Raw genomic sequence first — 24,224 nt, forward strand, 5'->3', positions numbered from 1 at the left:
GGCATATCCTATCATCCTGATGGTGCGAGGGGGTGGGGGTAGCCTTACATGGCACATGAGCATGGGGGTGGGGATTGTGGGATGCATTGGTAACTGTGTACTCTTACATCATAGGATGCTGCAGTGTGGGCATTTTTACTCGCAACTCAATTTCTCCAACTGCACCCCTCTGTCATGCTCCCCCAAAGGCTAGTTTGGACAGTTCCAGCCACCATTCATGTAACTTTAGAAGCACACAATGTTTAGTTTTTGTCTTTAATCTGACTATTGTACAACAGATGAAAAGTGAGTAATTTTACTCAAAAGGATCAAATTACTACAGATTAAGGAAGTCTTTAAAAATATGTTTTAGATATACACACCACAAATTTAATGAGAAAACTGTGCAAGGTAGAACGCAGAAGATTCTAGAAACCTTAGTCCCTATGAACATAACTTGCTATATGATCCATAGCGGGGAGGAGGGGAGCTACATACATATGGTAAAAATCTGCCAAGTACAAATGAAGCCAAATAGTAATTTTTATAATTGTTTTCTGGTAGAGCTAGGTGCAGAAATTTTAAAAGATAAATTATTAGTGTACATGACATCTGCAAAGAGAAATATTTATATAAAAGTGAATGTTGCCATAAACATGTTTTACACAAGCATGTAATTTCAAAGCAGCTACACTTCTGAAAGAAGTATACTTTCATACTTCCACTAGATAAATTATGTAACTTTCAGAATCAAACATTATATGAAGGAATATCCACAAGATTACTGAGAAACCTCATCTCATTATTATGGAATGAAACATTTTAAATATCTAGTCATACTTTAATTAGCACAAGCAGAAGCAAAACCATGTCATCCTGTAAAACTTGCCACTACTACTACAAACTGGACTTCGGAGGTTTCTAAACAAGTCTGTGCATTTCCTGAGTTCCGACACATTTTGTTAGCAAGGGAATAAATATTAGTAGATAATACAACAGCTTTGGGGGTATGCTAGATCAAGGAAGGTTAACCCAATACTTGCTAACAGGCCCAAGGTTTACTTTGAATCAACTGCACTGCAGAACACTGTGTACTGAAAGTAGCCTTTAAATAAGCTTGCATCAAGTTATGAAATCTGCATTCTCTTGTCTTACAGAACTTGCTCATTCAAATTTTATCTAAGCTAAACTGAATACAATGCCTGAAGCTAATCAAAATTTCAAACAGTCTGATGGATCAAAGTGTGTTTGGACATGTCTTTCAAAGCCATGCTGGTCATAGTCAGGAGGGAACTGTTCGTTGCACATTGGGCACACTTTCCAGTGACTTTCAACATGGTCTTCAAACTTGGTCTGATCGTAGTTCGGAGGAAACATCATTTCACAAATTGGACACTTCTTGATGTGCACAAAACTTGGAAATAAAAGAGGAAAGAGCAACTATTGAAGGCAGTAGATAAATTGGATTTAAGTTTGATCTGCCACTGCCAGTAATATGAATGATTACAAAGCCAACCCCTGACCTTCACATTCTTTGTATGCTACCAAAGGGATTCCCACATGATCAAAGTATAACCAAACAGTACTTATATGTGTGTGTAATATACAGAGCCTCTCAATTAAAGAGTGAGAGCTGACCTTGTGGTAGCAATGACGACTTTAGAACTGGAAAAGGTACAAAAGAGGCCTAGAGCACCCTTCTTATGATGCACCAAGATGATCAGGGGCCTAGAGCACCCTTCTTATGATGCAAGGCTACAACACCTGGGGCTATTTAGTTTAGAAAAAAAGACGACTGTGAGGAGACATGATTGAGGTCTATAAAATCAGGCATGGTGTGGAGAAAATGGATAGGGAGAAATTATTCTCCCTCTCACATGACCCTGGAACCAGGGGTCATCCCATGAAATTGATTGTCAGGAAATCTAGGATCAACAAACAGAAGTACTTTTTCACACAACGTATAATCAACTTGTGGAATTCTCTGCCACAAGATGTGGTGACAGCCAACAACCTGGATGGCTTTAAGAGGGGATTGGATAACTTCATGGAAGAGAGGTCTATCATCAGCCACTAGTCAGAGGGCTATATGCCACCTCCAGCCTCAAAGGCAGGATGCCTCCGAGTACCAGCTGCAGGTAACAGCAGGAGAGAGGGCATGCCCTCAACTCCTGCCTGTGGCTTCCAGCGGCACCTTGTGGGCCACTGTGTGAAACAGGATGCTGGACTAGATGAGCCTTGGGCCTGATCCAGCAGGGCTGCTCTTATGACATGTCCCCTTCCACCCTTGTTGCATAGGAATGGGAGACTAGAAGTGTGAACACTGCAAGATATTCCCCTCAGGGAATGGAGCTGCTTTGGGAAGAGCAGAAGGTTTCAAGTACCCTCCCTGGCTTCTCCAAGACATGGATGAGAGATACCTGCCTGCAACCTTGGAAAAGCCACTGCCAGTCTGTGAAGACAATACTGAGCTAGATAGACAAATGGTCTGACTTAGTATATGGCAGCTTCCTATGTTCCTAACTGCAATTTTTCATTGGTTGATCAAGGCAACTAGTAAATTTAGCCTTTAGTCACCTATTAGAACAGTGTCCCCAATAATCTCGCTAAAATTGGGCCCCCAATCATCGCAGCATACATCATGATGAAGCAGCTCTTCTATTTCTGCACTATGCTTGAGAAGGACCTTGAAAATACTGGCTGATATCCAGGCTAATATTGCACTAGTACAACAACAGAAGTGGCATCCACTTGAAGTTTTCAGCATTTTTGTGAACCATGACATTGCAAAACCACTAGTGAGAGACCTTCTCTGCAACACAAGGTTGTGCAATGTATTGTACAACTTGTCAACATCTTCCACTAATGCAAGAATTAGCTTGGAACAGAAAGATTTATTTGGAACATCTCCTATCTTTGCGCAACCTCATTGTAACAGCATTATGCTAGCACCCCACTAGTCTGGATGTAGGCCAGTGTTTCCTTCCAGTCTATGGGTAGCATCCAGAGTAAAAGTAGCATGAGCAGAAAGCTTCCACTCATGCAACAGGGAAGAGACAGTTTTAAGCAATTCCTGTCTCCCTTTGCAACTCTGTGCAGGGGGCCCCATTATGTTCCTGAAAATTGGGGGACCTTCGGGAGCAGATTTTTGGCAAGACAAAGAGGGTTGCAGAAGGTAGAGATTGGCCAAATTTGTTTCTCCCTAGTTACATGAGTGGAAACTTCATGCAATTTTGGGGAGTATTGCCCTATCTCAATTAGGGATGTACACGAACTGCAGTTCAAGCACTTTTGGGGAAATTGGGCCAGGAACTTTAAGAAAAAGAAGAGCAGATCCTTACCTGCTCTCCGCCACCCCATGCAGCTTCCTGCTGGGGAGACATGCATCCCAATAACTTCCCACATGGCGCCAGCACACACATGGCATCCACACATGTGCAGGTGCCATTGCCATGGTCAGCAACACCATGCTGACCACGCAAATGGCACCTGTGGATGCCATGTGTGTGCTGGCGCAGCGTTGGGGATTACTGGGATGTGCATCGCCCCAGCAGGAAGCTGCATGGGGTGGCGGAGAGCAGGTAAGACCTGCTCTTCTTAAAGTTCCCGGCCCAATTTCCCTAAAAGTGCTCGAACCGTGGTTTGAACTGCAGTTCGTGCACACCCCTAACGTCTATATCAAGTCAAACTTCACCAAGGCCTCTGACATTCATACCACACATTTCTCAATTCAAAATAGAAGATGGGTCAGGCAGACACTTTCCGTTTTCTCTGGGTAAAAAAGCTGGGATCAAAAGAGCTGCTTAGGGTTACAGCATGAAGTTACTGCCACAGGTCACAAACTAACACTGGGAGCTTACAGAAAATCTCCAGATACAAATCCTTAAACACTAACTCCTTTAGTGTTGTTATGTTTGTGGTGCTACTTTCATCTGCAAGAAACCACCTTACCTGGGGTCAAAACAAAAACCTGTTCCACGTTCATGTAAACGAATGTTTGGTGGATCCGTAGCAGAAGGTGCACTTGCATCATCATCCTGCAAACACAATTTTAGACTGTAATGACCATTTTGCTCTCCCGCAAAACTGCTCCCCGTATTCTCATACTTTACTTCTGAATGTTTGTGGGGGTTTTTTAAAAAACACACACACCTTTTTCTTCATAACCATATAAAGGCCTAATTTCCTGCTACTGAAAAATAAATATTTTTATTCACCAATACTGACAAAAATCTCTTTATATTTTGTTCAGATACCTAGACAAGTAAAACCTACGTAAAATGAAGTGCAAGGCACTGGATTACAAATCAAAATAAGATTTCATGAAGAGATGAAATTAAATCGGATGTAGAGTTCTGTTGCTAAAATATATTTGAATGAGACTCAGAAGAGGAAAATCATGACCTTAGTCACAAGGTTCTTCCCAATGGTTACGTTTTTGAGTGAGCCCAATGGGACACCACTGCCAAGCAAGCATGTCACATAGGTCACCCAACAGTATGACTCATCAGCTAAATTAACCTACTTGGCTGGTTCCTCTCATCACCACTGACAGTTGCACTCCCATTTCATGTGTACTAGCAACACATAAAATAGCTACAGCAAGCACTATAATGGCTGACTAGCAAGGTTTACCTGAGAGCTTTTTTCAAGGGTAAAAACTTTAAGAACTCTTTAAGAAATCTACACATAAATTTCAATAAATTATCCTGTATATACAAATGGTCCCGCAACACCAAATCTACAAAAACATGTCTAACATCCCCTCATTGGCCACTACCAAATACTGTCAGCATGCGAGTGGTAACATTTAGTGGTGCCATAAAACATAGGGTCATAAAACATAGCAAATGTATAAGCAGGACTTGGCTTCAAAATAAAGTTATCTGTCACCAGGACATATAAAAGCAGGGTAGATTTGATTTAAATCAAACTGATTTAAATCACGATTTAAATCATGATTTAAATCACTAGCAGGGTGGATAAAAATCAAAAAAATCTGATTTAAATCAAAAAATCGGATTTTTTTGATTTAAATCGGATTTTTTTTATTTAAATCGGATTTTTTTGATTTTTATCCACCCTGCTAGTGATTTAAATCGTGATTTAAATCAGTTTGATTTAAATCAAATCCACCCTGTATAAAAGTATGGGGAAGATGAGAAATGCTTGTGTGCTTGCCTCCAGAGAAAACTGTACATATAGACCCACTAACCCATCCACTTAAAATCAAAAGAGCAGCATATCACATTCTCTTGATATCTTATGGATGCCTGCACATATAACAAAAAGAGTGTCTGCTCCGAGCTGCTCAGGGCCTTTCTGCTTACTTTCAAAGTATCTCAGCCTTGCAAGTGCCTACTAAGGACTGCTGTTCACCAGCATAGTGCAAGCTAGTATCCAAGCTTCTTGTGAACAATGAACAATTGATTTTCCCGACAAACAGAAAAGTATTCCAGTAACATGTTAAAATTTCTATTTGATGTAAGACAAGAAAAATCTTCTAAGAACAGGCACACACTTGCCCAAAGTTGGTTCCCATTTAAGCATATTATGATCCTTCTCCCTCATTACAAAATCTAAGCTGTGTCAGCAAATGAGCACAAGACTTTAGCTCTGTTTCTCTTGGGTTAGCGAGAGGGCAAAGCACATAGATTAGAAAGAACATTCTGCTAATTAAACTACAGCAGATGACTAAAGGGAAGAAGGGCTTGTCATCTGTAATGTCTATGCCAAGAATGATCAGATTAAATATGCAAAATGTGAAGTAAAGGTAGGCAAATGCACTAAGCTCATATTCAAGACCTTAAAGAGGCCGCAAAAGTTCTGACAGTTTCCCTAATTATTCACAGTAATAGACTCGGGGGGCAAAAGGCAGGAGGAAGAGATACATTTTTCTCCATTATAGGTACTGAGCACCAGGGCTAAAATCATGCCTGTCTGAACACTGATCAGTTTCTGCAAAGGTTAATAGCAATTAAATGCGGCAAACTAGACTAAATGAGAAGCAGGTCATGATACCACTATACTTGCAAAGAGCACAAGCCTTTATAAAGGAATGTTTCTTATTAAAATGTTTCTAAAAGTTAAAGGGTGCAAAGAAACAGTGTCAGACAGCTAACAGCACTGCTCAATGCCCCAACTCCTTACAACTTTATATTTGTTACACAGTACATGTGTAAGGAGACTGTGGTCATCACTAACTCACAGCCTGTTTATGTTTATTATGATAATTCTTGTATTCTAAAAATACCAGTCCAGAATATCAATCATTTAAAAAGTACCTTCAGAAATTAAGATTAGCTGTCAAATATCACTGATGCAGAAACACTGCTATTAACCGACATGCACGTTTTATGCCTCTTACATTCTTCTGAATTTCAGCTAAGATTCTGTATTGTTCCCAAATGGATAATTCTTAATAGAGTCACAACATCTAGATAGGGGCTTACTTACTTACACTTACACACACACACACACACACACCTCTACCTGGATGAAGAACTGTTTGTGCAAATGTGTGCCCCCAGAATAGGGAACTTTATTCAAATCTTTCCCTTGGTGGCCTCGAACATGATCTGACAGGGCTGTACATAGACAAATGTTTTGATGCAGCCTTGGCTATAATGAACTGGCTGCTGTCATGTTTTCTAAATAAAGATGCTGGGCAGCATTATGACTAAGTCCTAATTGGATTAATGGGACTTGAGGATGAACTTAGATTTATTTCAATAAGGTTTAATGATGACTAACTAGTCTGGACACCACCCAATGTTGAGTGAAAGTTCCAACTAAAACGCGTGAAGATCATCATCATCTCTCACTTACATTGCTATCCTCGGGGTCTTCTAAGCCATCAGGCCTACTGAGGTTGCGAGCAGGTTGACTGCACACCACATTGTCTTCAAGTCCCCAAGAGGGTGCTCTTACAGGTGGCCTCTGGATTTCATCAGGGCAAAAAGCACCATCTGCTCCATCTGCAATCATAAACAGGAGATGGAGCTGTGGTTTATTTAAGTTGAATGAATCGTTGGCACTTACCTGAAAAGTCATTCTTCTCAGAAGTATGGGTTGTATCCGCAGGAAGCATGGGTTGTCACGAGCCTCCTACTCCAGACAGGGCCAATCAAGAGCTTTGCCACGTGTCAGGAGGGAGGGGCAATTCCCTCAGTCTTCAAGTATGTAGCCAGCTCTGAAATGCTCCGAAAAGATAACTCAAAGAATTAGTCAAAATAGGCAAGAGGTAATCATTCCAAGGAATATGGGGAAGAATACCCCTGGGCAAAGATTCCGAAGGCTATCCCAACCGCCTCCAGGGAGAGCAGCCCGACCTGGAAGCGGGCCCTCCCATATATATAGGAGACAGTAAAGCAGATAGGTGGAGAAAAGGCCAGGCAAACTAACAGCCGGGGTGGATACAACCCATACTTCTGAGGAGAATGACCTTTCAGGTAAGTGGCAATTATTCATTCTCCTTCAGAAGAGGGTTGTATCAGCAGGAAACATGGAACCTACCACAGCCACTAAGGAGAATGGGTGGAAGTCAGGAAGTCTGGACTTCAGGTAGGTACCACCCGTTGCAGGACGCGCCAACCGAAGGACATGTCGGCGGAGGTCCAGTCGTGTATCTTATAGTGTCTCAGAAAACTAGACAATTAGGCCCAGGAGGCTGCCCAACAAATGTCGACCAGTGGCGCCAAGGTGGAGAGGGTGGCCGAGGAGGCTGCGCTCCTGGTTGAGTGGGCCGTGATGCCCTCAGGACAAGGAACACTGGCCACAGTGTAAGCCAGTTCGATACACTGACGAATCCAGCAGGCAATGATGGACATGGACACCTTCTTGCCCAAGGAGCAGTCCCTGAAAGAGACGAAGAAAGTCTCAGAAACGCTGAAAGGCTTGGTGCACCTAAGGTAAATCCGGACCGCCCTGCACACATCCAGAGTGTGCCATTCCTTCTCCCTAGGGGAAGAGGGACTAGGGCAGAAGGAGGGGAGCATTAACTCCTGGGATCTATGGAAAGCCGAATTGACCTTAGGGATATAGGTAGGGTCTGTGCATAATAGAACATAGTTGGGGTAAACAAGGCACAACTCCTTCCGAATGGACACGGTCGCCAAGTCCAAGACCCTCCTCGCGGAAATGATGGCAACTAGGAACACCACCTTAAGTGAAAGGATTCGCAGGGAAACTGACCTAAGGGGTTTGAAGGGGGGACTGGTGAGGGCATGGACACGGAGCAGGCCTGCTGGGCCTGTGTGGGGCTACTAGTATCACCTCCAGCTGCAGCTGGCCAATATGCCGAACAATCTGGAGGATTATGAAGAATGGCGGGAAGGCGTACCCCAGACCGGGGGCCAGGGTGACGTCAGGGCATCCGTCCCCTCGGCACCAGGAGTCCAGTACCTGGACAGGAACCGGGCCAGCTTGGCAGTCCCTGGGTTGGCGAACAGATTACTGGGTGCCTGAACCTCTCCACTATCAGCTGGGACACCAGGGGGTCCAGGGACCATTCCGCGGGGTCCAGCTGGGACCGGCTTAGCCAGTCCGCCATGGTGTTTGAGACACTGCTTACGTGGCCTGCCTCCAGCGAGAGATCATGCTCATGCCCAGGTGAGAAGTGCCATCGCCTCCCACATCAGGGACCGGGACCTTGTCCTGCCCTGTCTGTTGATATGTGTCTTGGCAGTGGCGCTGTCGGTCCTCACCAGCACACACTGGTTCCAAACCGTGGGAAGGAGAACGCACCGGACTGCCCTCAGCTCTAGCCAGTTGATGGAATTTGTCTGTTCAGAACTGGACCAGACCCCGTGTCCCACCAGGCGCTGGCAGTGATCCCCCCAACCCTAGAGGCTGGTGTCCGTGGTCACTTGAATGCAACTCACCGGGAGGAAGGCGAGGCCCTTTTTGATGGCCGGTGACGGTTACCAGATCAACGACCTTTTGACTCGGGGGGGTGGGGGAAGGCTGACCTTCATTCTGGACCTCTGGAGGATCTGGTCCTGGTGGGGCAGCAAGGCCCACTGCAAGGGGCGTGAGTGAAAAGGACCCCAGGGAACAATGCATATGGTGGATATCATCAGGCCCTGAAATTGACTCAAGGACATCAGGTCTGGCCTGGGACGCGCCATCATCGAATGGCAAGCGGACACCAACTTGTTCCTTAGCTCTGGGGAAAGGAACATGGAGCCCTTGATTGTGTTTATGGTGGCCCCCAGGTGTACCATTTCCATTGTGCGTAGAAGAAAACTCTTCTGATGGTTTATCATGAAGCCGTGCACCTCCAGGACAGAGAGGGTCGTCTGAACATCCTCCTGACCCCCCTGGAGTGATAAGGACCGGATCAAAGGATCGTTCAGATAGGAGTAAAGGTGAACCCCCCGTGCCCTCAAGTGTGCCACGAGTGCCACCATGATCTTGGTGAACATACGTGGCACAGTTCAGAGACCAAACAGGCGCACCCAGTATTGGAAGTGGACCTGCTGGTAAGCAAACCAAAGGAAGCACCTGTCTTGTGGATGAATGGGGACACTGAGATCCACTGAGACCAGAAAATCGCCCCCTTGGAGGATCATGAGTATGGAGCGGAGGGTCTCCATACGGAAGCTCCTCCTTCGAAGGAACCAGTTGACGAATTTCAGGTCCAGAATGGCCCTCCATTTGCCGTTCTTCTTGGGGACCAGGAACAGAATGAAATAAACACCCCGTCCCTGCTCCCCTGAGGGAACTGGTTCGATTGCCTGGATGCTGAGCAGATGCTGAATGGCCTGCAGCTTCAATTGGTGCTTTTCTGGCTTGCGCGACTGCGGAGATGGAGGAAGTGGTTCAGGGGCTGGACAGCTAGTTCTAGGGAGTAGCCCTGAGTGACCATCTGCAGGACCCACGCGTTCGAGCACGCTGTGGACCAAGTGTGGGCGAACGCTTGTATCCCACCGCCCACCGCAGAGGAAAAATAGTCATTGTGCGGTGGTGCACTTAGGACCAGACTTGAAGTTGGAGCCGGAGTGCTTTTGTCTCTAGGAGGCATTCTCACAAAAGGACTACTGTGGTCCAGGCCACGAAAATCTGTCCTGCCTGGCCTCGCGTGGACAGAAGTTTGACTTGAAGCCCTTGGGGGCAGAGGAGATGGAGGGAAAGGACCTACGTTCCTGTCTTGTGTGTTCAAGAGGGCATGCCTTCTTCTTGTCCTTGGTTTCAACCAAAACAGGCCCGAACAGCTTGCCGCCCCTGAAGGCAGAGTTGGCTATGTTGCTTCGGGAGTTCTGATCAACCCTCCAATTCTTGAGCCACAGAAGCCTGCGTACCATTACGTCAGAGGCCAGGGTCCTAGCAGACAGCTGGACTGCATCCAGGGAAGAGTCTGCCATGAAGGCAGCAGCCTTCCCCAACTTGGTGAGCCCTTGGCGGAGGGAAGATAGCTCAGGCGGAACCAGTGGAGTCAACTCCTTGACTCACAGTATCGCTGCTCTGGCAAACAGTTCGCCACTGAAGCATGCATAGAGAGGGCTGTGGCTTCGTGGGACCTGTGAAGTGTGCAGCATCACACTTTTTATCATCTGTGTTTTTTAAGGAGTCCTCCCCATCCCTGGGGAGAACAGCCCCATAACCAGGGCTGCCACTTCAGCATCCACAGGCGGCACTTTAAGCTTATCCATAACTGCTTTGCTAGAAGTTTAAAATGCCTAATAGTGAGAGGAGGCCCCTTACTCTCTGTAGGTTTTTGCCACAGACTGGATAAGATCCCAGAATAACTGTGGACAAGGTACGGAGACCTCAGAGGCCCTAAGGGGGGGGGGGACACTTCAGGGTCCCCTTCAGAAGGCTCTGAGGGGGGCTGAACTACTCCTTCAAGTTTAAGCATCTTGAGGGCTTTGTGCAGCAGGACTGGAAGGTGTGCATTAGAAAATAAGTGGTAGGGAGGGTGCTGGGGACCAGAAGCCTCCCCCTCATCTCCCGATAGCTCCCCCTCCTCCCTATCTGACTCCGAAGAGTCAGAGCCCTCCTCAGAAACCGGTTCCAGCAACCGCAGAAGTTTAGCGGTGTCCGAAGGGAAAGGGGAGAGAATTGGGGGGTCCAGGCCAGCCTCAGTGAGCCAGCTCCCCAAGTGCTGGTGGCTGGTGTCGCCTGTGGTGGGTCCCACTGCGTGGGTCCCAAAATGGCCCCTGCCACTGCAGGCTGGGCAGGGAAGACCGGGGAAATGGCAGCGGCCCCAGCAGTGGCCTGGGTGGAGAGGGCCGGGAAAATGGCGGGGACAAGGAGGCCAAGGAAGCGTACACAGCCCCTCAGTGACCACATGGTGAAGGAGGGTGGCAAAGCTGGCCAGGATCTCGTCCTTTCCTTCCTCAGGAGCTGTGGCCCGGACCTCAGCTGGGCAGAAGTTCTTGGCGGGCGGACCCGACGAGGGGTTGATGGGAGCCCTGTGTGGCCTCGCCCCCGGAGGGAGCCTGGGCTGGTGGGTCCGCTTGTGGCAAGGCCGCTGCCGCAGCTGCTGTCTCCTGCGCAGAGCCTCCCCAGGATGAGGCCATACTGCTCAGTACGGTTGCAAGGGGCTTAGTGCGGGCGGCCCCTCGTCCGCTTTTGCCGCTCTGGTGGACCGAGTTCTGGGTGCAGGAGATGTCACTGCTACACACTTGGCCTGGCACTCCACGTGTGCCACTGAATCCTCTGAGAGAGAGGGAGAAACCTCTCTCTCGCTGCATGAAGCATCCGCGGCCATTTGGGAAGGGCACACTTGTGCCGCAGCTAAGTTGGATCCAAAAACGCCTCTCTTTTTTTGGATGGTTAAAGTTAAATGGGCGCCTGTCTCCTCTGTTCCCCCTAACCAGCTCTAAAAATGCCGGAGGGCCAGAGGTGAAAGGGAGCAGGAACAGAGCAGTGAAAAAAGGCACCTCCTTGGAGCAAGACAGGGCGAAGAAATGGAAGACCGAGGGGATTGCCCCTCCCTCCTGACACATGACAAAGCTCTTGATTGGCCCTGTCTGGAGCAGGAGGCTCGTGACAATCCATGCTTCCTGCAGATACAACCCTCTTCTGAGAGAGAATGGCAATTTAGAGAAATGTTCAAAATAGTCTAGCAGAACCTTTTAATCAAATGTTTAACAAGCAGAATATACAACCTAGATTAAATGTACACTTCCTTACAAAAATGCACATCATCTGAGTAATAGTAGGTATATCTGACCATTTCCTTCAAATGTAAACTAGGATTTTAAGTATGACTTCAGTCGCTAAGTGAATACAGCAATACATTTCCCTACTGATTTTTCTAGTAGAACCAAGTGATTAAAGCAATATTTCCCAACCTCTTGTTTCCTGGGTTGAATAGGGGTTTCCATACTGCAGCACTGGTAACCTGGTTGGCACAGCAGGAACCTGTCCATTATCTTCAGTATTGAGAACTGGGTTGAGAAAATATAAGGCTTGTTGCGAAATCTGTCCTTCAGTGATTCTTTCTGCTTGATTTTCTGGTCTTCTTCCAAGATTCTAAAAAACAAAAACAAGTTGAAAAATAGTTGTAACATAGGCACAAATCAATCATTTTAAGATTGCAATTAATCTGTATCAATTGGCATTCCATTTTGCTGTAATTTCTAGAGGCTCTTCAGATATTTACCTGTCAAGCTTCCAGCCTTTTCATTCCTTAAGTAATCTGAATGACTGATTTGATGTTATACTGCAGGCTACTTTAAAGAACTTAGGTTTTAAGAAATTTAAGTATTTGCCATTTAACTATTTACATAACAAATGATCTGCTTCTATTGTAAAACAATTGTGAATTTAAACAGATTACACAGCAGTATACACCAGCCCCTTTAAATTAGATTCTGGCATATCATACAAGTGCCAGACACATAAAAATTCTCTGCAAGCATCTAAAATGGTATGCAAATATATCAGATTAGATGCATGGCATCAGATTTATATTAATAGCTGAGCAAGAGCTGCTACACATGTGAGTTTAAAGTGGCCAAAATACACCTACAGATTACTCCGTACTAGGTCTTTGATTCTAGAAGTCTACTTGCTCAAATCCAGATGACTCAACAATTCTGTGACTGGAGTCTGGAAGCTGGTAGAATATGGACACCATGCATGAATTAGGACCATGGGAAGGAAGAAATCCACCAGTATCAACACATGCTAATTGCTAAAAATTAGGAAAACATGAATCGTTTGAAATAGCACACAAGAAGCTTCATTTTTGCATGCAAATGGCACAAGGGCATGGTGGTAATCTCTTCATGTGCACCTCAAGGTTAAATATGCTGACATTTCTAGACATCTTTGTTAGCCTTAAAGTCAGGCATAAGCCACCGCCCCACTGCATCTGGGGATCTCTGGGCTGTTTCTGTTGGTCCCCTCTCTATCGATTAGCACCCTGGCTATTTGCTTTCCGGGTACTTGATCATTTGCATGTTTAATATTTAATATTTATTATTAGTATAATATTTATTTATCATATTTATACCACCCGATATGTATCTCTCTAAGCAGAGATGGTGTTGCTCTTATTTTGACAGGGAGTGTATTCCAAAGCCCTGGGGAGGCCACAGAGAAGGCCTGGTGCCAAGCTGCCACCAAACAAGTTAGTGACAACCATAACCAGACCTCCTCGGATTTGCATTTGAATTGAAAGATTTTATCTGTTAATGGAACCTTGGAGAACCATTTTCTAAAAGCAGATTATAAATATTTTAAATATATAAATAAGATCAGGAGCATGCCATCAATGGCATTAAAGTACTCAAATGCACTAATAATATTTGCTGTATTGGCAGAATTGAAAAGATTAGAAACTGCATTGTTTATAATAATAAATAATAAATAAATAAAATTAATTGTGTGAAGCCAGGAGTAAATAAATTAGGTACAATACAGATAAAATTAATATCCTCAAATCTCCTTGAAGTAACTGGCACACTTTTCTGGCCTATGTCCTTAACATGTAACCTAACATCAACAGCAGTGCATGAAGAGTTTCTGCATACATGGCAGAGTTTGAGAGGCTGCCACTTCCAGTAGCAGCCAACTCCTTCTGATCCTATTGGATAAGTCACTCTAGGACAGTCAGAAGGAGCTGCAATTAAGATGAAATCAAGAAAACCCCAGAACATGCACAGAAGTGTTTGAATTCCCAGATGGGGCCATTTGGATCCCAGCCTAGTTTCTCTAAAGCCCAGAAAACCATTTTTAAAATATAGCTCTTTTTGAATGGTAGGCATAATACAACAACATTTAGTGATGTTCCACGTTAATTCAAACATTGCCCAAGATTAAAAGTGGAATGTAGATGAAATGAAAAATAAAAGCTACTTGTTTAGGGACTATTGAGGGGGAAAATCAATGCTAGCACATGCACACATACAATTTTCTATCTTTAGCAACTTCTGTCAGGTGACGTTTACAAATGAGTGCTGATCACAGAGCACAAATTGAAAAGTTGTATATTATGCTTTGTTTAAGTCATAAATATCGAGTGTTGATATTTATGACTGTTAAGTCATTAATATCGAGACTTGAAGAGACCATCATTATTATTAGAATTTTGTTTACAATTATTCTCTTCTCTGCAGCTTTATCAAAACCCCATTTTTATCTATCTTTGCTTATAGTTTAAACCAGGGCTGCTCAACCGGCCCTCCTGCAGATGTTGGCCTACAACTGCCATAATCCCTGGCTATCACCCACGGTGGCTGGGGACTATGGGAGTTGTAGTCCAAAAACAGCTGGGGAGCCTAAGTTGAGTAGGCCTGGTTTAAACAATTGTATTGCATACCCTTATAAAGATGACATCTGTGTAGTGTAAAAGACCTAGAAACTATCAGTTACAAATCTATGGATCTAAGAGATGTTTGAGCAGCATTTCCCTTTTTAAAATTTCCACTTTAATCTCTTCTGGAATTTTTTACAAGTTTCAACTTGGGAAATAAAACACCTGTGCTGAATGCTTCTCATGTATGCTGCTACTTATTTTTCTTGTTTGTTTCACTCAAGTAAGTCTAAAAGGTATTAACTTTAAACAAATCAATTTGGCTCTGGGCAACTCCCCAGTAGTAGCTATCTGATTGTGGTCAAATTGTTTTAGAGACTAGAGCCAAGAACAAGAAAATGGAATTCTGTAATGCTCTGAGTACTGGCAACTTTCCAGAACAAAACAAAGCAAAATGAACTTACAAGATTGATGTAGAATACAAGATTTTCAGCCACCAGAGCATCAAAAAGCCACATAAAAAGGCACATAGTACTTGCCTTTCATTTTGCAATTATGCAGTGGGCTGGTTCAGACATCATCACAAGGGGCCAAGATTAAACTTTGCCTTCCTTTGCCATCTCTTGGCCTCAGGAGCAGGCACTCCCTCTGCCCTGCCCATTCATGAGTTGGAATAATTCTACTTCTGATTGTGGTTTTCGCTTGGATTTTTAACTTGTTCAATTTGGTTAATTTTATTAGTCTGATTTTATATTGTAACTGTTTTATACATGTTGCGAGCCGCCCAGAGCAGTAATGTACTGGAGGGGCGGGATATAAATGTTTTAAATAAATAAATAGATTGTAGAAGAAACAAGCCAGGATCAGTCAAGCTTTCTGAATGACTGATCCTGACTTATTTTAACCTAAGTGCCTGAAGCAAACTCAATGTGTGAAGGTGAACCCGAATCTACCTACAATTAGTAAACTTTTGGAAAAAGAGGGCTTTTAAATATTGAAAAGGACAAGTAGTCTTGTCTATGCCGGATACTTGTCAACTGTTACATGAATGGCAACGTTTTGTTTTTAAGAAGGTTTTGAGAAATAAAAAATAAAGGCTTCACAGCTTGCTTTTTCACCCACTAGAATCTTCTTTCCTTTTGTTTGGACAAATAAATAAGTAAATCATGAAACAGTCTCTCTTCAGTGTCCCCCCACCCACCCCCTTCATTTTGTGCAGAAAGTGTAGACTCTAGACCCAGTTCTGCGGCTGACCAAGCTAGTTAACCTAACTTGCTCAGCAGCAGAGGATTTCTGAACAAGCAGAGAATCTCTTTCAAGATATTTGGTAAAAGCTTTAAAATATGCAACCATACTCACAATGGGTTTTAAAACATTTTATCTAACAAAATCTGACCTTTTAAAAAACCCATCTAAAGTGCATTATTTCAGTTTGATCACTGACAGTATGATTTGTATACCAGGATGGCTATTACAAAGGAATACACCATCAACTGCACTGCCTTTTCTCAAACGTTCCCCCAAACAGTGTCCTTAAACACCCAACACTTCAAAGTAATCCCAGGTAGGGGTGTGTGTGTGTTAATCTAGCCCATTCTTTTAGAAGGTTCCACGTGTTGTTTTCCCTCTCTAGGCACAATGCCTCTTCTGTGGTTTAAGCATAGCTTTAGCAGCTGTAGCACAAGTCTTTGCACAGCAACAGCTCCAAGTGACATCTAAGTTTTATTTCAGTGGCTCACCAATATGAAACATTGCATCAGTACCTTCTCATTGCTGAGGATTCCCAAATGAGTTGTCAGCTCACTTATTTGCCTGTCCTTTTCTGCCAACTGAACCTATTCAAAATGAAAGTTCAATCCAAACATGTCAGTGGATATAAAGCAATTCCCCACAGATAGTTATAAATCACATGCATCAAAATGTTCAGCATAACAAACCTATTTAGAGAGTATTTAACTCAGGGCTGCTCAACCTTGTCCCTCCAGCTATTTTTGGACTACAACTCCCATAAACCACAGAGACCAGTAAGCATGTACACCTCTCTGAGCTCCTTGGAGGACAAGCAGGATATAAACGCTAAATAAATAAAATAGCCAGGGATTATGGGAGTTATAGGCCAACATCTGGAGGAGAAACATTGAGCAGCCCTGATTTAACCAATTACCATTCTGAAGACAAGACAACATAAGGCTTTTCCAGGTTTTTTTAACGATGTTAACTTTTCAGCAGTTTACAGTTCTGCTGATGGACAACTGTGTCTCTTGTACAAAGAGCAATGACACTACATTAACTTCCAAAACAGTGCAAAAGTATATCCCAAACATCACATTATCAAGCAACTGGATGCAGTCATAGAAAGGATTTTGTAAACTGTAATTTTGTAATTACAGTTTTTGTCTTTACTTTCCCTAGGAATAGCTGAACTAAAATTACTAATGCTCAAACAAAATGGATACCAACGAGTAAATCTTAGTCCTAAGCACAGAAGCTCAGCATACAACTATTTATATACCACTTTTCAACAAAAGTTTCCAAAGCAGTTTACATAGAAAAATAATAATTAAAAAAAAAAAAAAGATGGATCCCTGTCCCCAAAGGGCTCACAGTCTGTAAGGGCTCACAACACAGAACACACTACTACAATACAGCCTTCTCTACTCAAGAGGGCAGTGTGGGTGAGAAAAAGCTAGTATGTTCAACTAGAACTCGACTAAGAATCATTCTAGGAACACTGACACAGTAGAAATTTGATTTAAAGAAGTGTTCCATAAAATGAATGTACTAATGCCTGGCATAGCAAGAATTACTTCTAACCAACCAGTAGACTAAGTTAATTTGAGAAGCAGTAAAAATAGGTTTCTTACCTGTAACTTATGATCTCTGTGGGGATCCATGGTCTTCTGCACCTGCGCAGCAGGCCTGCAGAAGAATCTTTAGCTCCGTTTAGGCGCTCCGGCCCTTTAAGGCATAGTGATATCGGAGCCTTCAAAGTGTGCCTATAGAACCAGCAGTCTAGCACCTCCCTCTTCGGTTCCTCAAATGGCCACTGCAAAGAGACTGACAACATCCAAGGTAGAAGACGAAAGCAAGAATCACAGCAGCATAGGTGTGTAGACAGTATATGTCAAAAAGAAGCTAGCATAGGGGATGGGCGAGATGTTGTGAGTGACAATGGATCCCCACAGAGATCAAGTTACAGGTAAGCAACCTGTTTATCTCTGTAGGGATACATGGTCCCTCACAACCGGGTGGGTGACTAACTTCCATAAAGAGGAGGTTGGTGCTAGCAGTTACAGTACTTTCTCTAAGACCACCTGACCAAAACTGGCCTCTGAAGCAAATCACAAGTCCACAGCATAGTGTCAGACAAAGGGCAGGTCTGAGGACCAGGCAGCAGCCCTGCAAATGTCCTTCATACTGATCCCTGACATGTGGGCAGCTGAGGTAGCCATGAACCTAGTAGAATGTGCCCTGATCTTGGAGGGTGGCTGAATGCCTTGCTTCTTGTAACAAAAGAAGATCAGCTGAACTAGGCAGTTGGACAATCTTTGTCTTGAAATGGCTAAACCTTTACTACTCCCTGCATAGAAGATGAATAGCTTGTTCCGATCTCCTGAACACATTTGTGTGGTTCAGACACCTTCGACCATCCAGGGCATGCATAAAACGTTCAAGGGATGTAGAAGGGTCACAGAAAAAAGTAGGTAGCACAATGTCCTGATTGATATGAAAGTCTGATACAACTTTAGGTCAGAAGTTAGGATCTGGGCTGAGGATAACCTTGTCCGGATAGAATTTGGTATAAGGTGAATATGCCCTTAGTGCCGCGAGTTCACTGACCTGCCTCACCGATGTAATGGCAACTAGGAAGGTCTTCTTCAGGCATAGCAGTCTTATGGGAGACGACAGTAAGGGCTCAAAGGGGGCCTCTGTAAGCGTGGACAGCACCAGTGAAAGGTTCCAATGGATGCCCACAGCAGAGGATATAGGTTGTTAACCCTTTTAGAAAACATTTGGAGTCAGGATGGACAGAGATGGATTTGCCATCCCAGATCCGGTGTGCTGAAATGGCAGCAAGGTGAACTTCAATGGATGTGTTAGAAAGCTCCAATCCTTTGAGATAGGTGAAGTAGAGGCCATATCAAGGCCTTAGTGGATTGAAGCCTTTCGAAGAAGCGAAGGATGTGAAATGCTTCCATTTGCACTTGTACTTCTCATAGAGGCCTTAACAGGATTTTGTCTACAAGTTTAGACTCCACGCCGTCAGTGAAAGGGACCACAGAGCGTGGTCGATGAGCTGGCCCCCTTCTCTTGTTAGGAGATCCTGGCGCGGTGGTGGGTGACAGCCCTTTGGCCAATCCCTCGGCAATTTGGGTGGTAGCTTCCACCCATTAGGTACTACCACCCCACCCCACCCTTTTGGCCCCAGGATTAATTCGGATCCGAATCAAATCAGGGGTGATTCGGACGGGCCATATTCGGATACAAAACAGAACGGGGGTGTTTCGGTTTGGATCCAAATCGAAACACCGAAAATCCAAATTGCACACCCCTAATGCATAACACCCAGGCATCTGTTGTTACTTGATGCCAAGAAGGGAGAGAAGGGGAGAGACGGATGACAGCTGAAGGAACAAGAAGAGATACTTCCAGGTCTGAAGCTTTAAAACAACTGTTTTGATTGATCCTGAGATTAGGCTTTTTGTTGGCCCTTCTGAAGCTGATGGAAGGGGCGCCTGGAATATTGATTAGATCCACCATGGTAACCTCCTCTATTTGGGGAAGGCTGAGGCTGGTATCTCTGTTTGAAAGTAGGACTATACCTCTGATGGTAAGAGGAAGATGACTGGATTGCATGAAGGTGTTAGCAGTATAGGACAATTTCTTTAGTATTTCCATTGTATTTTCAGTGTCTGAGAATAATCCTTCACTGTCAAACGGGAGACTCACGTATGAAGTGTAGATTGGAGCCGGGCATGAAGACGAAGTACAATGGATCCTGCCAGTACTTTCGACTCGGTCAGATGTTTGGCCGTGCTTAGTTGTCTTGTGAGACCTGCTGATTTTGAGAGGGTAGAAAGGAACCTGCCCTTAAATGGCTCAGGCAGAGCATTCACTTCATCCAAGTTGTCCCATGACAACAGACCAGGTAGTTTGCTTCCTTGAGCGAAAGGCATCCCTAAGAGTAAAACCTCTATGCCATGGAGTCCAGCTTACGACCTTCTTTATCTACCAGGGCTGCGTGTTTCCACGCAGATTTGGATTGCAATGTACAGTCCACTACTAGGGCGCTGGTTGTTTGAAAAGGAAAGGGCAAGCCACCTCCTGGACCTGATACAGGTTCTCTAGTTTCTTACATGGAACAGTAGATGTTACTGGGGCTGACTAAGTGGCCTTAGAAGCTGCCACCAGAAGTGGTAGCATTGGAAGAGCGGTGGAATGTGCCACATACATGGTAGATAGGTAACTGTACACAGGGTCCATGACAGTAACCTCCAGTGGGGGAATCTGAAGGCCCAAGGCCTTAGCCATTTCTTGAACTTGCACCCGATAGGATTTGGTTTCCTTGCACATGGAGTTTGATGGTCGATTGCCCACAGTGTCATCAGGCGAAGACCCCAGGTGCACCTCTGACACATCAGGGTCAGGATAGGAGGTGTACGAGGACTCCCCATCCAGAGTCAGAGTCCTCAGGGGAAGGATCCCCATGAGCAGGCTGTGAGGGGAAAGACTGTGACATCGGCACACATGGAGGGCACTCTGGCCCAGGATTCACTCGAGGAGTAGGTGTTAAGGGACGAGCAGGAATGAAAGGTAAATCAGGAGCAGGCAACACCGGCAGCACTGGTGTGGGCGGCGGAACCCTGGGCAGCAGAGTGGAAGGCCTCGAAAGCATAGGAGGTTTAGCAGGCTTTTTGAAAGGATCTGAGGGAGGGACACTCAGTGGATCCAGCAAAGCTCCCCTGAGACTCATGGTCTTCCGGTTTGTATTCCTCAAAACCATAAGGCAAAGCTGGTGAGCTAATACAGAGAACAGGTACAAAAGCGCTAATTCTGAGGTGTGGTGAATCAAAGGCCCCTGGGGAGCTGTACTAGTCCAGAGGGTCGTGAGGAGCATGGGAAACTGAGAAATGAAAACGCTCCCTCCAGGGTAAACCTGAAGGACATTATGGCGTAGATGTGGACAAGCCACCAGTCGGCATCTTAGGTATTGGCATGTGCGATTCAGGTTCCTCGGTATCAAGTCTGTGTGACAACGTGAACCCTTTAAATGCATAACCCAATGGAGTTGAATTCGCAGATCCCAAGAGGTGTTCCAGCTCCTGGTGCAGAAGGGCTTTGGACTGCCGAGGAATCCAAAGAAGGTGTCACTGGATGCTCAGGTCATCGATGAGAGGGTGATTGAACCCATGCTGATGTTTGAGAAATAACTATGAGAGAAGACAGCACCGAATGAACAGGAGACAGACGATGTGGATCCGAAGTTGTTACCGGCACCGATGTCTGTATGGAGGTCAAGGGTGCTGATGAGTTCGAAGGCAAACCACAAGCCGGCGCCAATGAAGTATGTGGCATCAGCGGTGATGACGTTGAATGTCTCAGAACTGAGGGTAGATGAGTCGATGTCGGCGGAGTTGGTGTCAAGCGAGCTGGCTCCACGGATTAGGATCCCATTACCATCAAAGGAGAGGAGCTTAGGCATCCTGGAGCTGACAACACTTTTAGATGAAGTTCTCAGCTTAGTTGTGTCTTCTTTTTAAAAGACAGACAGACCTTACAGGCACTAGTATTGTGCGAGTCCCCCAAACAAATTAGGCAGTCAGCATGCCCATCTAAGGAAGGCATAGTACTTTTACAGGTTCCACATTGTTTAAAGCTCTTTGGGGCAGACATAGCTAAGCCAAAGTGGGGGGGGGGGAGATAGAATGCCTAAGCCAAAGAGAGTAACAAGCCAAGTCCAGAAATAGTCCGAGTTCAGAATATCCGAGTTGAGAAACAGTCCAGAGTATTAAGCAGAAAGAATAGTCCAAGTCAAAAGTCCAAATATCAAAAAAAGTATCTAAATCTCTTACAGGAATGAGGGAAACAGGAACAGATCCTTCCCTAAGCAGTGCGAGCAGCGGATGAGAAGGAACTGAAGAGGAAGGTGCTCGACTGCCAGATCTATAGGCATCCACTGAAGGCTCTGATATTATCATTATGCCGTAAAGGGCCAGAGCGCCTAAACCAAGCTAAAGATTCTTCCGCGGGCCTACTACGCAGATGCAGAAGACCCAGTTGTGAGGGACCATGGATCCCTACAGAGATCATAAGCCTGACTTGAGGAGTAGCCAATCTTAGTTTATTGCTGTATGTAATTAAATTGTTAGGAGTCAATATTAAACTACGAGTCAAAACATACTAAATATTGGTCTTCCACTGCAGCTAGCTGTTGCTTCACACTTTCACTAATTTTCACTTGTTCCTTCCATTTCAGCTCCAACTTGGCCAGTTCATCAGCATAGACACTGCATTTCAACTTCTCATCCTGTGAAGAAAGTTATCAACTGTTAGTCTAAGAACACGTCTAAGAAATCTAGAATTCTTGGCTATTTCATGTGCAATGCAGCTGCTTAACAGAACTGATGCCACTGACTTTGTTGTTCATTATCCAAACAAGCAGGTTCCTAATCAAAGCAATGAAGGATTCCTCAAATTGAGTACTTCCCCCCATTTTTTTTTGACATGCTGCCCTTTTTCTCTTTCCAAATACAATTCCATTATTCTAATTTCTTTAGACACAATACATGTACTCCATGAAATTTTGCAACTATCCAGTACACCCTTCATCCAGACAGAAGTAACAGAATCACTTATGGGACATAACCAGCACCAGAGGAACAAGTAAGTTTTGGAAGCAACTGTGGGCACATCCTCTCTGGAAAAATTACATCCATTAAATAAAGATAAATGCAGCATTCCACCTCATTACAGACTCTTCTTGTTTGACAGGTTTTCTTTACACATACCCATTTCATTCAAAATTATCAGGTATAATAAGGCCCAAATTCAGTTCAATTAGTTATGAACAATTCTCATTGAAACATGTCATTCACAGCTAATTTTAGATGGATTGGAACCAAGGATTTTTAACAATGAACTATCAAATGAGTAATAAACTATACCAGGCTATAACAAGTTTTCTGCTATGTCAAGGCACACATCGAGGTAAACGGATTAAAAAGACAAGACTTTTGCAATTACTCCTACAGCTAGTTGTTGCTCTGACTTCCACTGCAGACTATTACTTACTGACAGCTTCTGCTTGTATTTCTTATATTTCTCTTTGTCAGCAGTTTCTTTATTCTTTTCATGATCTTGCTCCTTTGCTGAAAATTCCAAAACTGTATCAGATGAAATGGGGCTAACTGCACATATTGAAGAAAAATAGACTGATGTTTTTCTTTGTTGTTGGGGGGGGGGGAAACAAATCAGTTCAACCAAGAATATCATCTAATTGCATATTTGTATAACTAAGAGATTTCATATTTGCTGTTCTTCAATGCGCCAAGCATAAACCAGTTCTAACATAACACACTTAATTTGCAGAAAACTGAACTCCGCTTTTACTCAGCTGCACACTGCAATGGCTGAATGCCCTAAAGATAAACTATTAAAACAGCAAGTATATGAAGAACTGTTCCCTTTGGAAGGCAAAACCTCAATCGCCTTAGTTTTTAGAAAGACAGTATTCATGTCAATGCCTTAAATTGACCTCAGACAAAACTAATTGTGCACATAGCTCTCCTCTGACTTCCTAGGACATCTTGTGTTCTTGCCTTCATGCTGGTTTCAAAAATAAACTTACAGGTTGGTCCTCTGAAAATCAATGTTCATTGTTTTATGAAAATAGGAAGGAAAGCAACATCTTTCAGTAACAAAAAATGTGACATAAAATTTGAATGTATGGAGTGAAGCAGTAATTCAATGGTAGAGCATCTGGTTTGCATCAAAAAAAGATCTCAGATTCAATCCCTGGCATCTCCAGGTAGGGCTGGGAAAAACCTTGTCTGAAACCATGGAGGGCAACTGCCAATCAGTGAAGTTAGTATTAAGCTGGATGGACCAAAAGTCTGTTTCAGTACAAGTCAGTTTATGTCCATGTTCAGTCCAGAGTCTAATATAAACCACAAGACAGGAGTGGAGTATGGTCCTTCAAGTTGCATTTGGTCAAAGCCCCTGGTATTCTATGCCCCACTACCACCACCACATGGAACCGGAGGAAGAGAACTGCGGGGAAGCAAAGTAGATTCTGGTACATATCTGGGGAAATTTTGGCAAGCCAGATGTTGCCAAAGTCTTGGCTTTCCCAGCCCTACCTGGGAGGAGGTGCCAATCTACCACTGGGGCATTGGAGGCTAATGTTTTTCTAAGAGTGTTGATTAACAGTATACTGTTCTGAGATTCTGTGACCTTTAGGAGCAGCTTTTCTGGGCTGGGGGTGGCTGCTAGGGATGTGCACAGAACTGTTCAGTGCTCCATACTAAGATCGCAGAAC

General features: G+C 44.3%; 1 protein-coding gene across 4 annotated transcripts in view; it reads right to left on the reverse strand.

The window, feature by feature from the left end:
• Positions 1 to 236: 236 nt before the first annotated feature.
• TAX1BP1 (Tax1 binding protein 1) overlaps positions 237 to 24,224 on the reverse strand; it is a 61,065-nt gene continuing 37,077 nt past the window's right edge. For 2 of the 4 annotated variants that reach the window (XM_053265040.1, XM_053265041.1), the window contains exons 12-18: positions 22,979 to 23,094; positions 22,089 to 22,214; positions 16,450 to 16,521; positions 12,279 to 12,459; positions 6,808 to 6,956; positions 3,931 to 4,016; positions 237 to 1,393 (exon numbers count right to left, since the gene is read on the reverse strand). In XM_053265040.1, coding sequence (XP_053121015.1) covers positions 1,192 to 1,393; positions 3,931 to 4,016; positions 6,808 to 6,956; positions 12,279 to 12,459; positions 16,450 to 16,521; positions 22,089 to 22,214; positions 22,979 to 23,094 — 932 coding nt within the window. In that variant the 3' untranslated portion in view covers positions 237 to 1,191. The remainder of the gene's footprint in view (positions 1,394 to 3,930; positions 4,017 to 6,807; positions 6,957 to 12,278; positions 12,460 to 16,449; positions 16,522 to 22,088; positions 22,215 to 22,978; positions 23,095 to 24,224) is intronic. The other 2 variants (XM_053265039.1, XM_053265042.1) reach the window with 2 other exon arrangements.

The sequence above is a fragment of the Hemicordylus capensis genome, chromosome 6 (assembly GCF_027244095.1).
Source record: "Hemicordylus capensis ecotype Gifberg chromosome 6, rHemCap1.1.pri, whole genome shotgun sequence".
NCBI lineage: Eukaryota > Metazoa > Chordata > Lepidosauria > Squamata > Cordylidae > Hemicordylus > Hemicordylus capensis.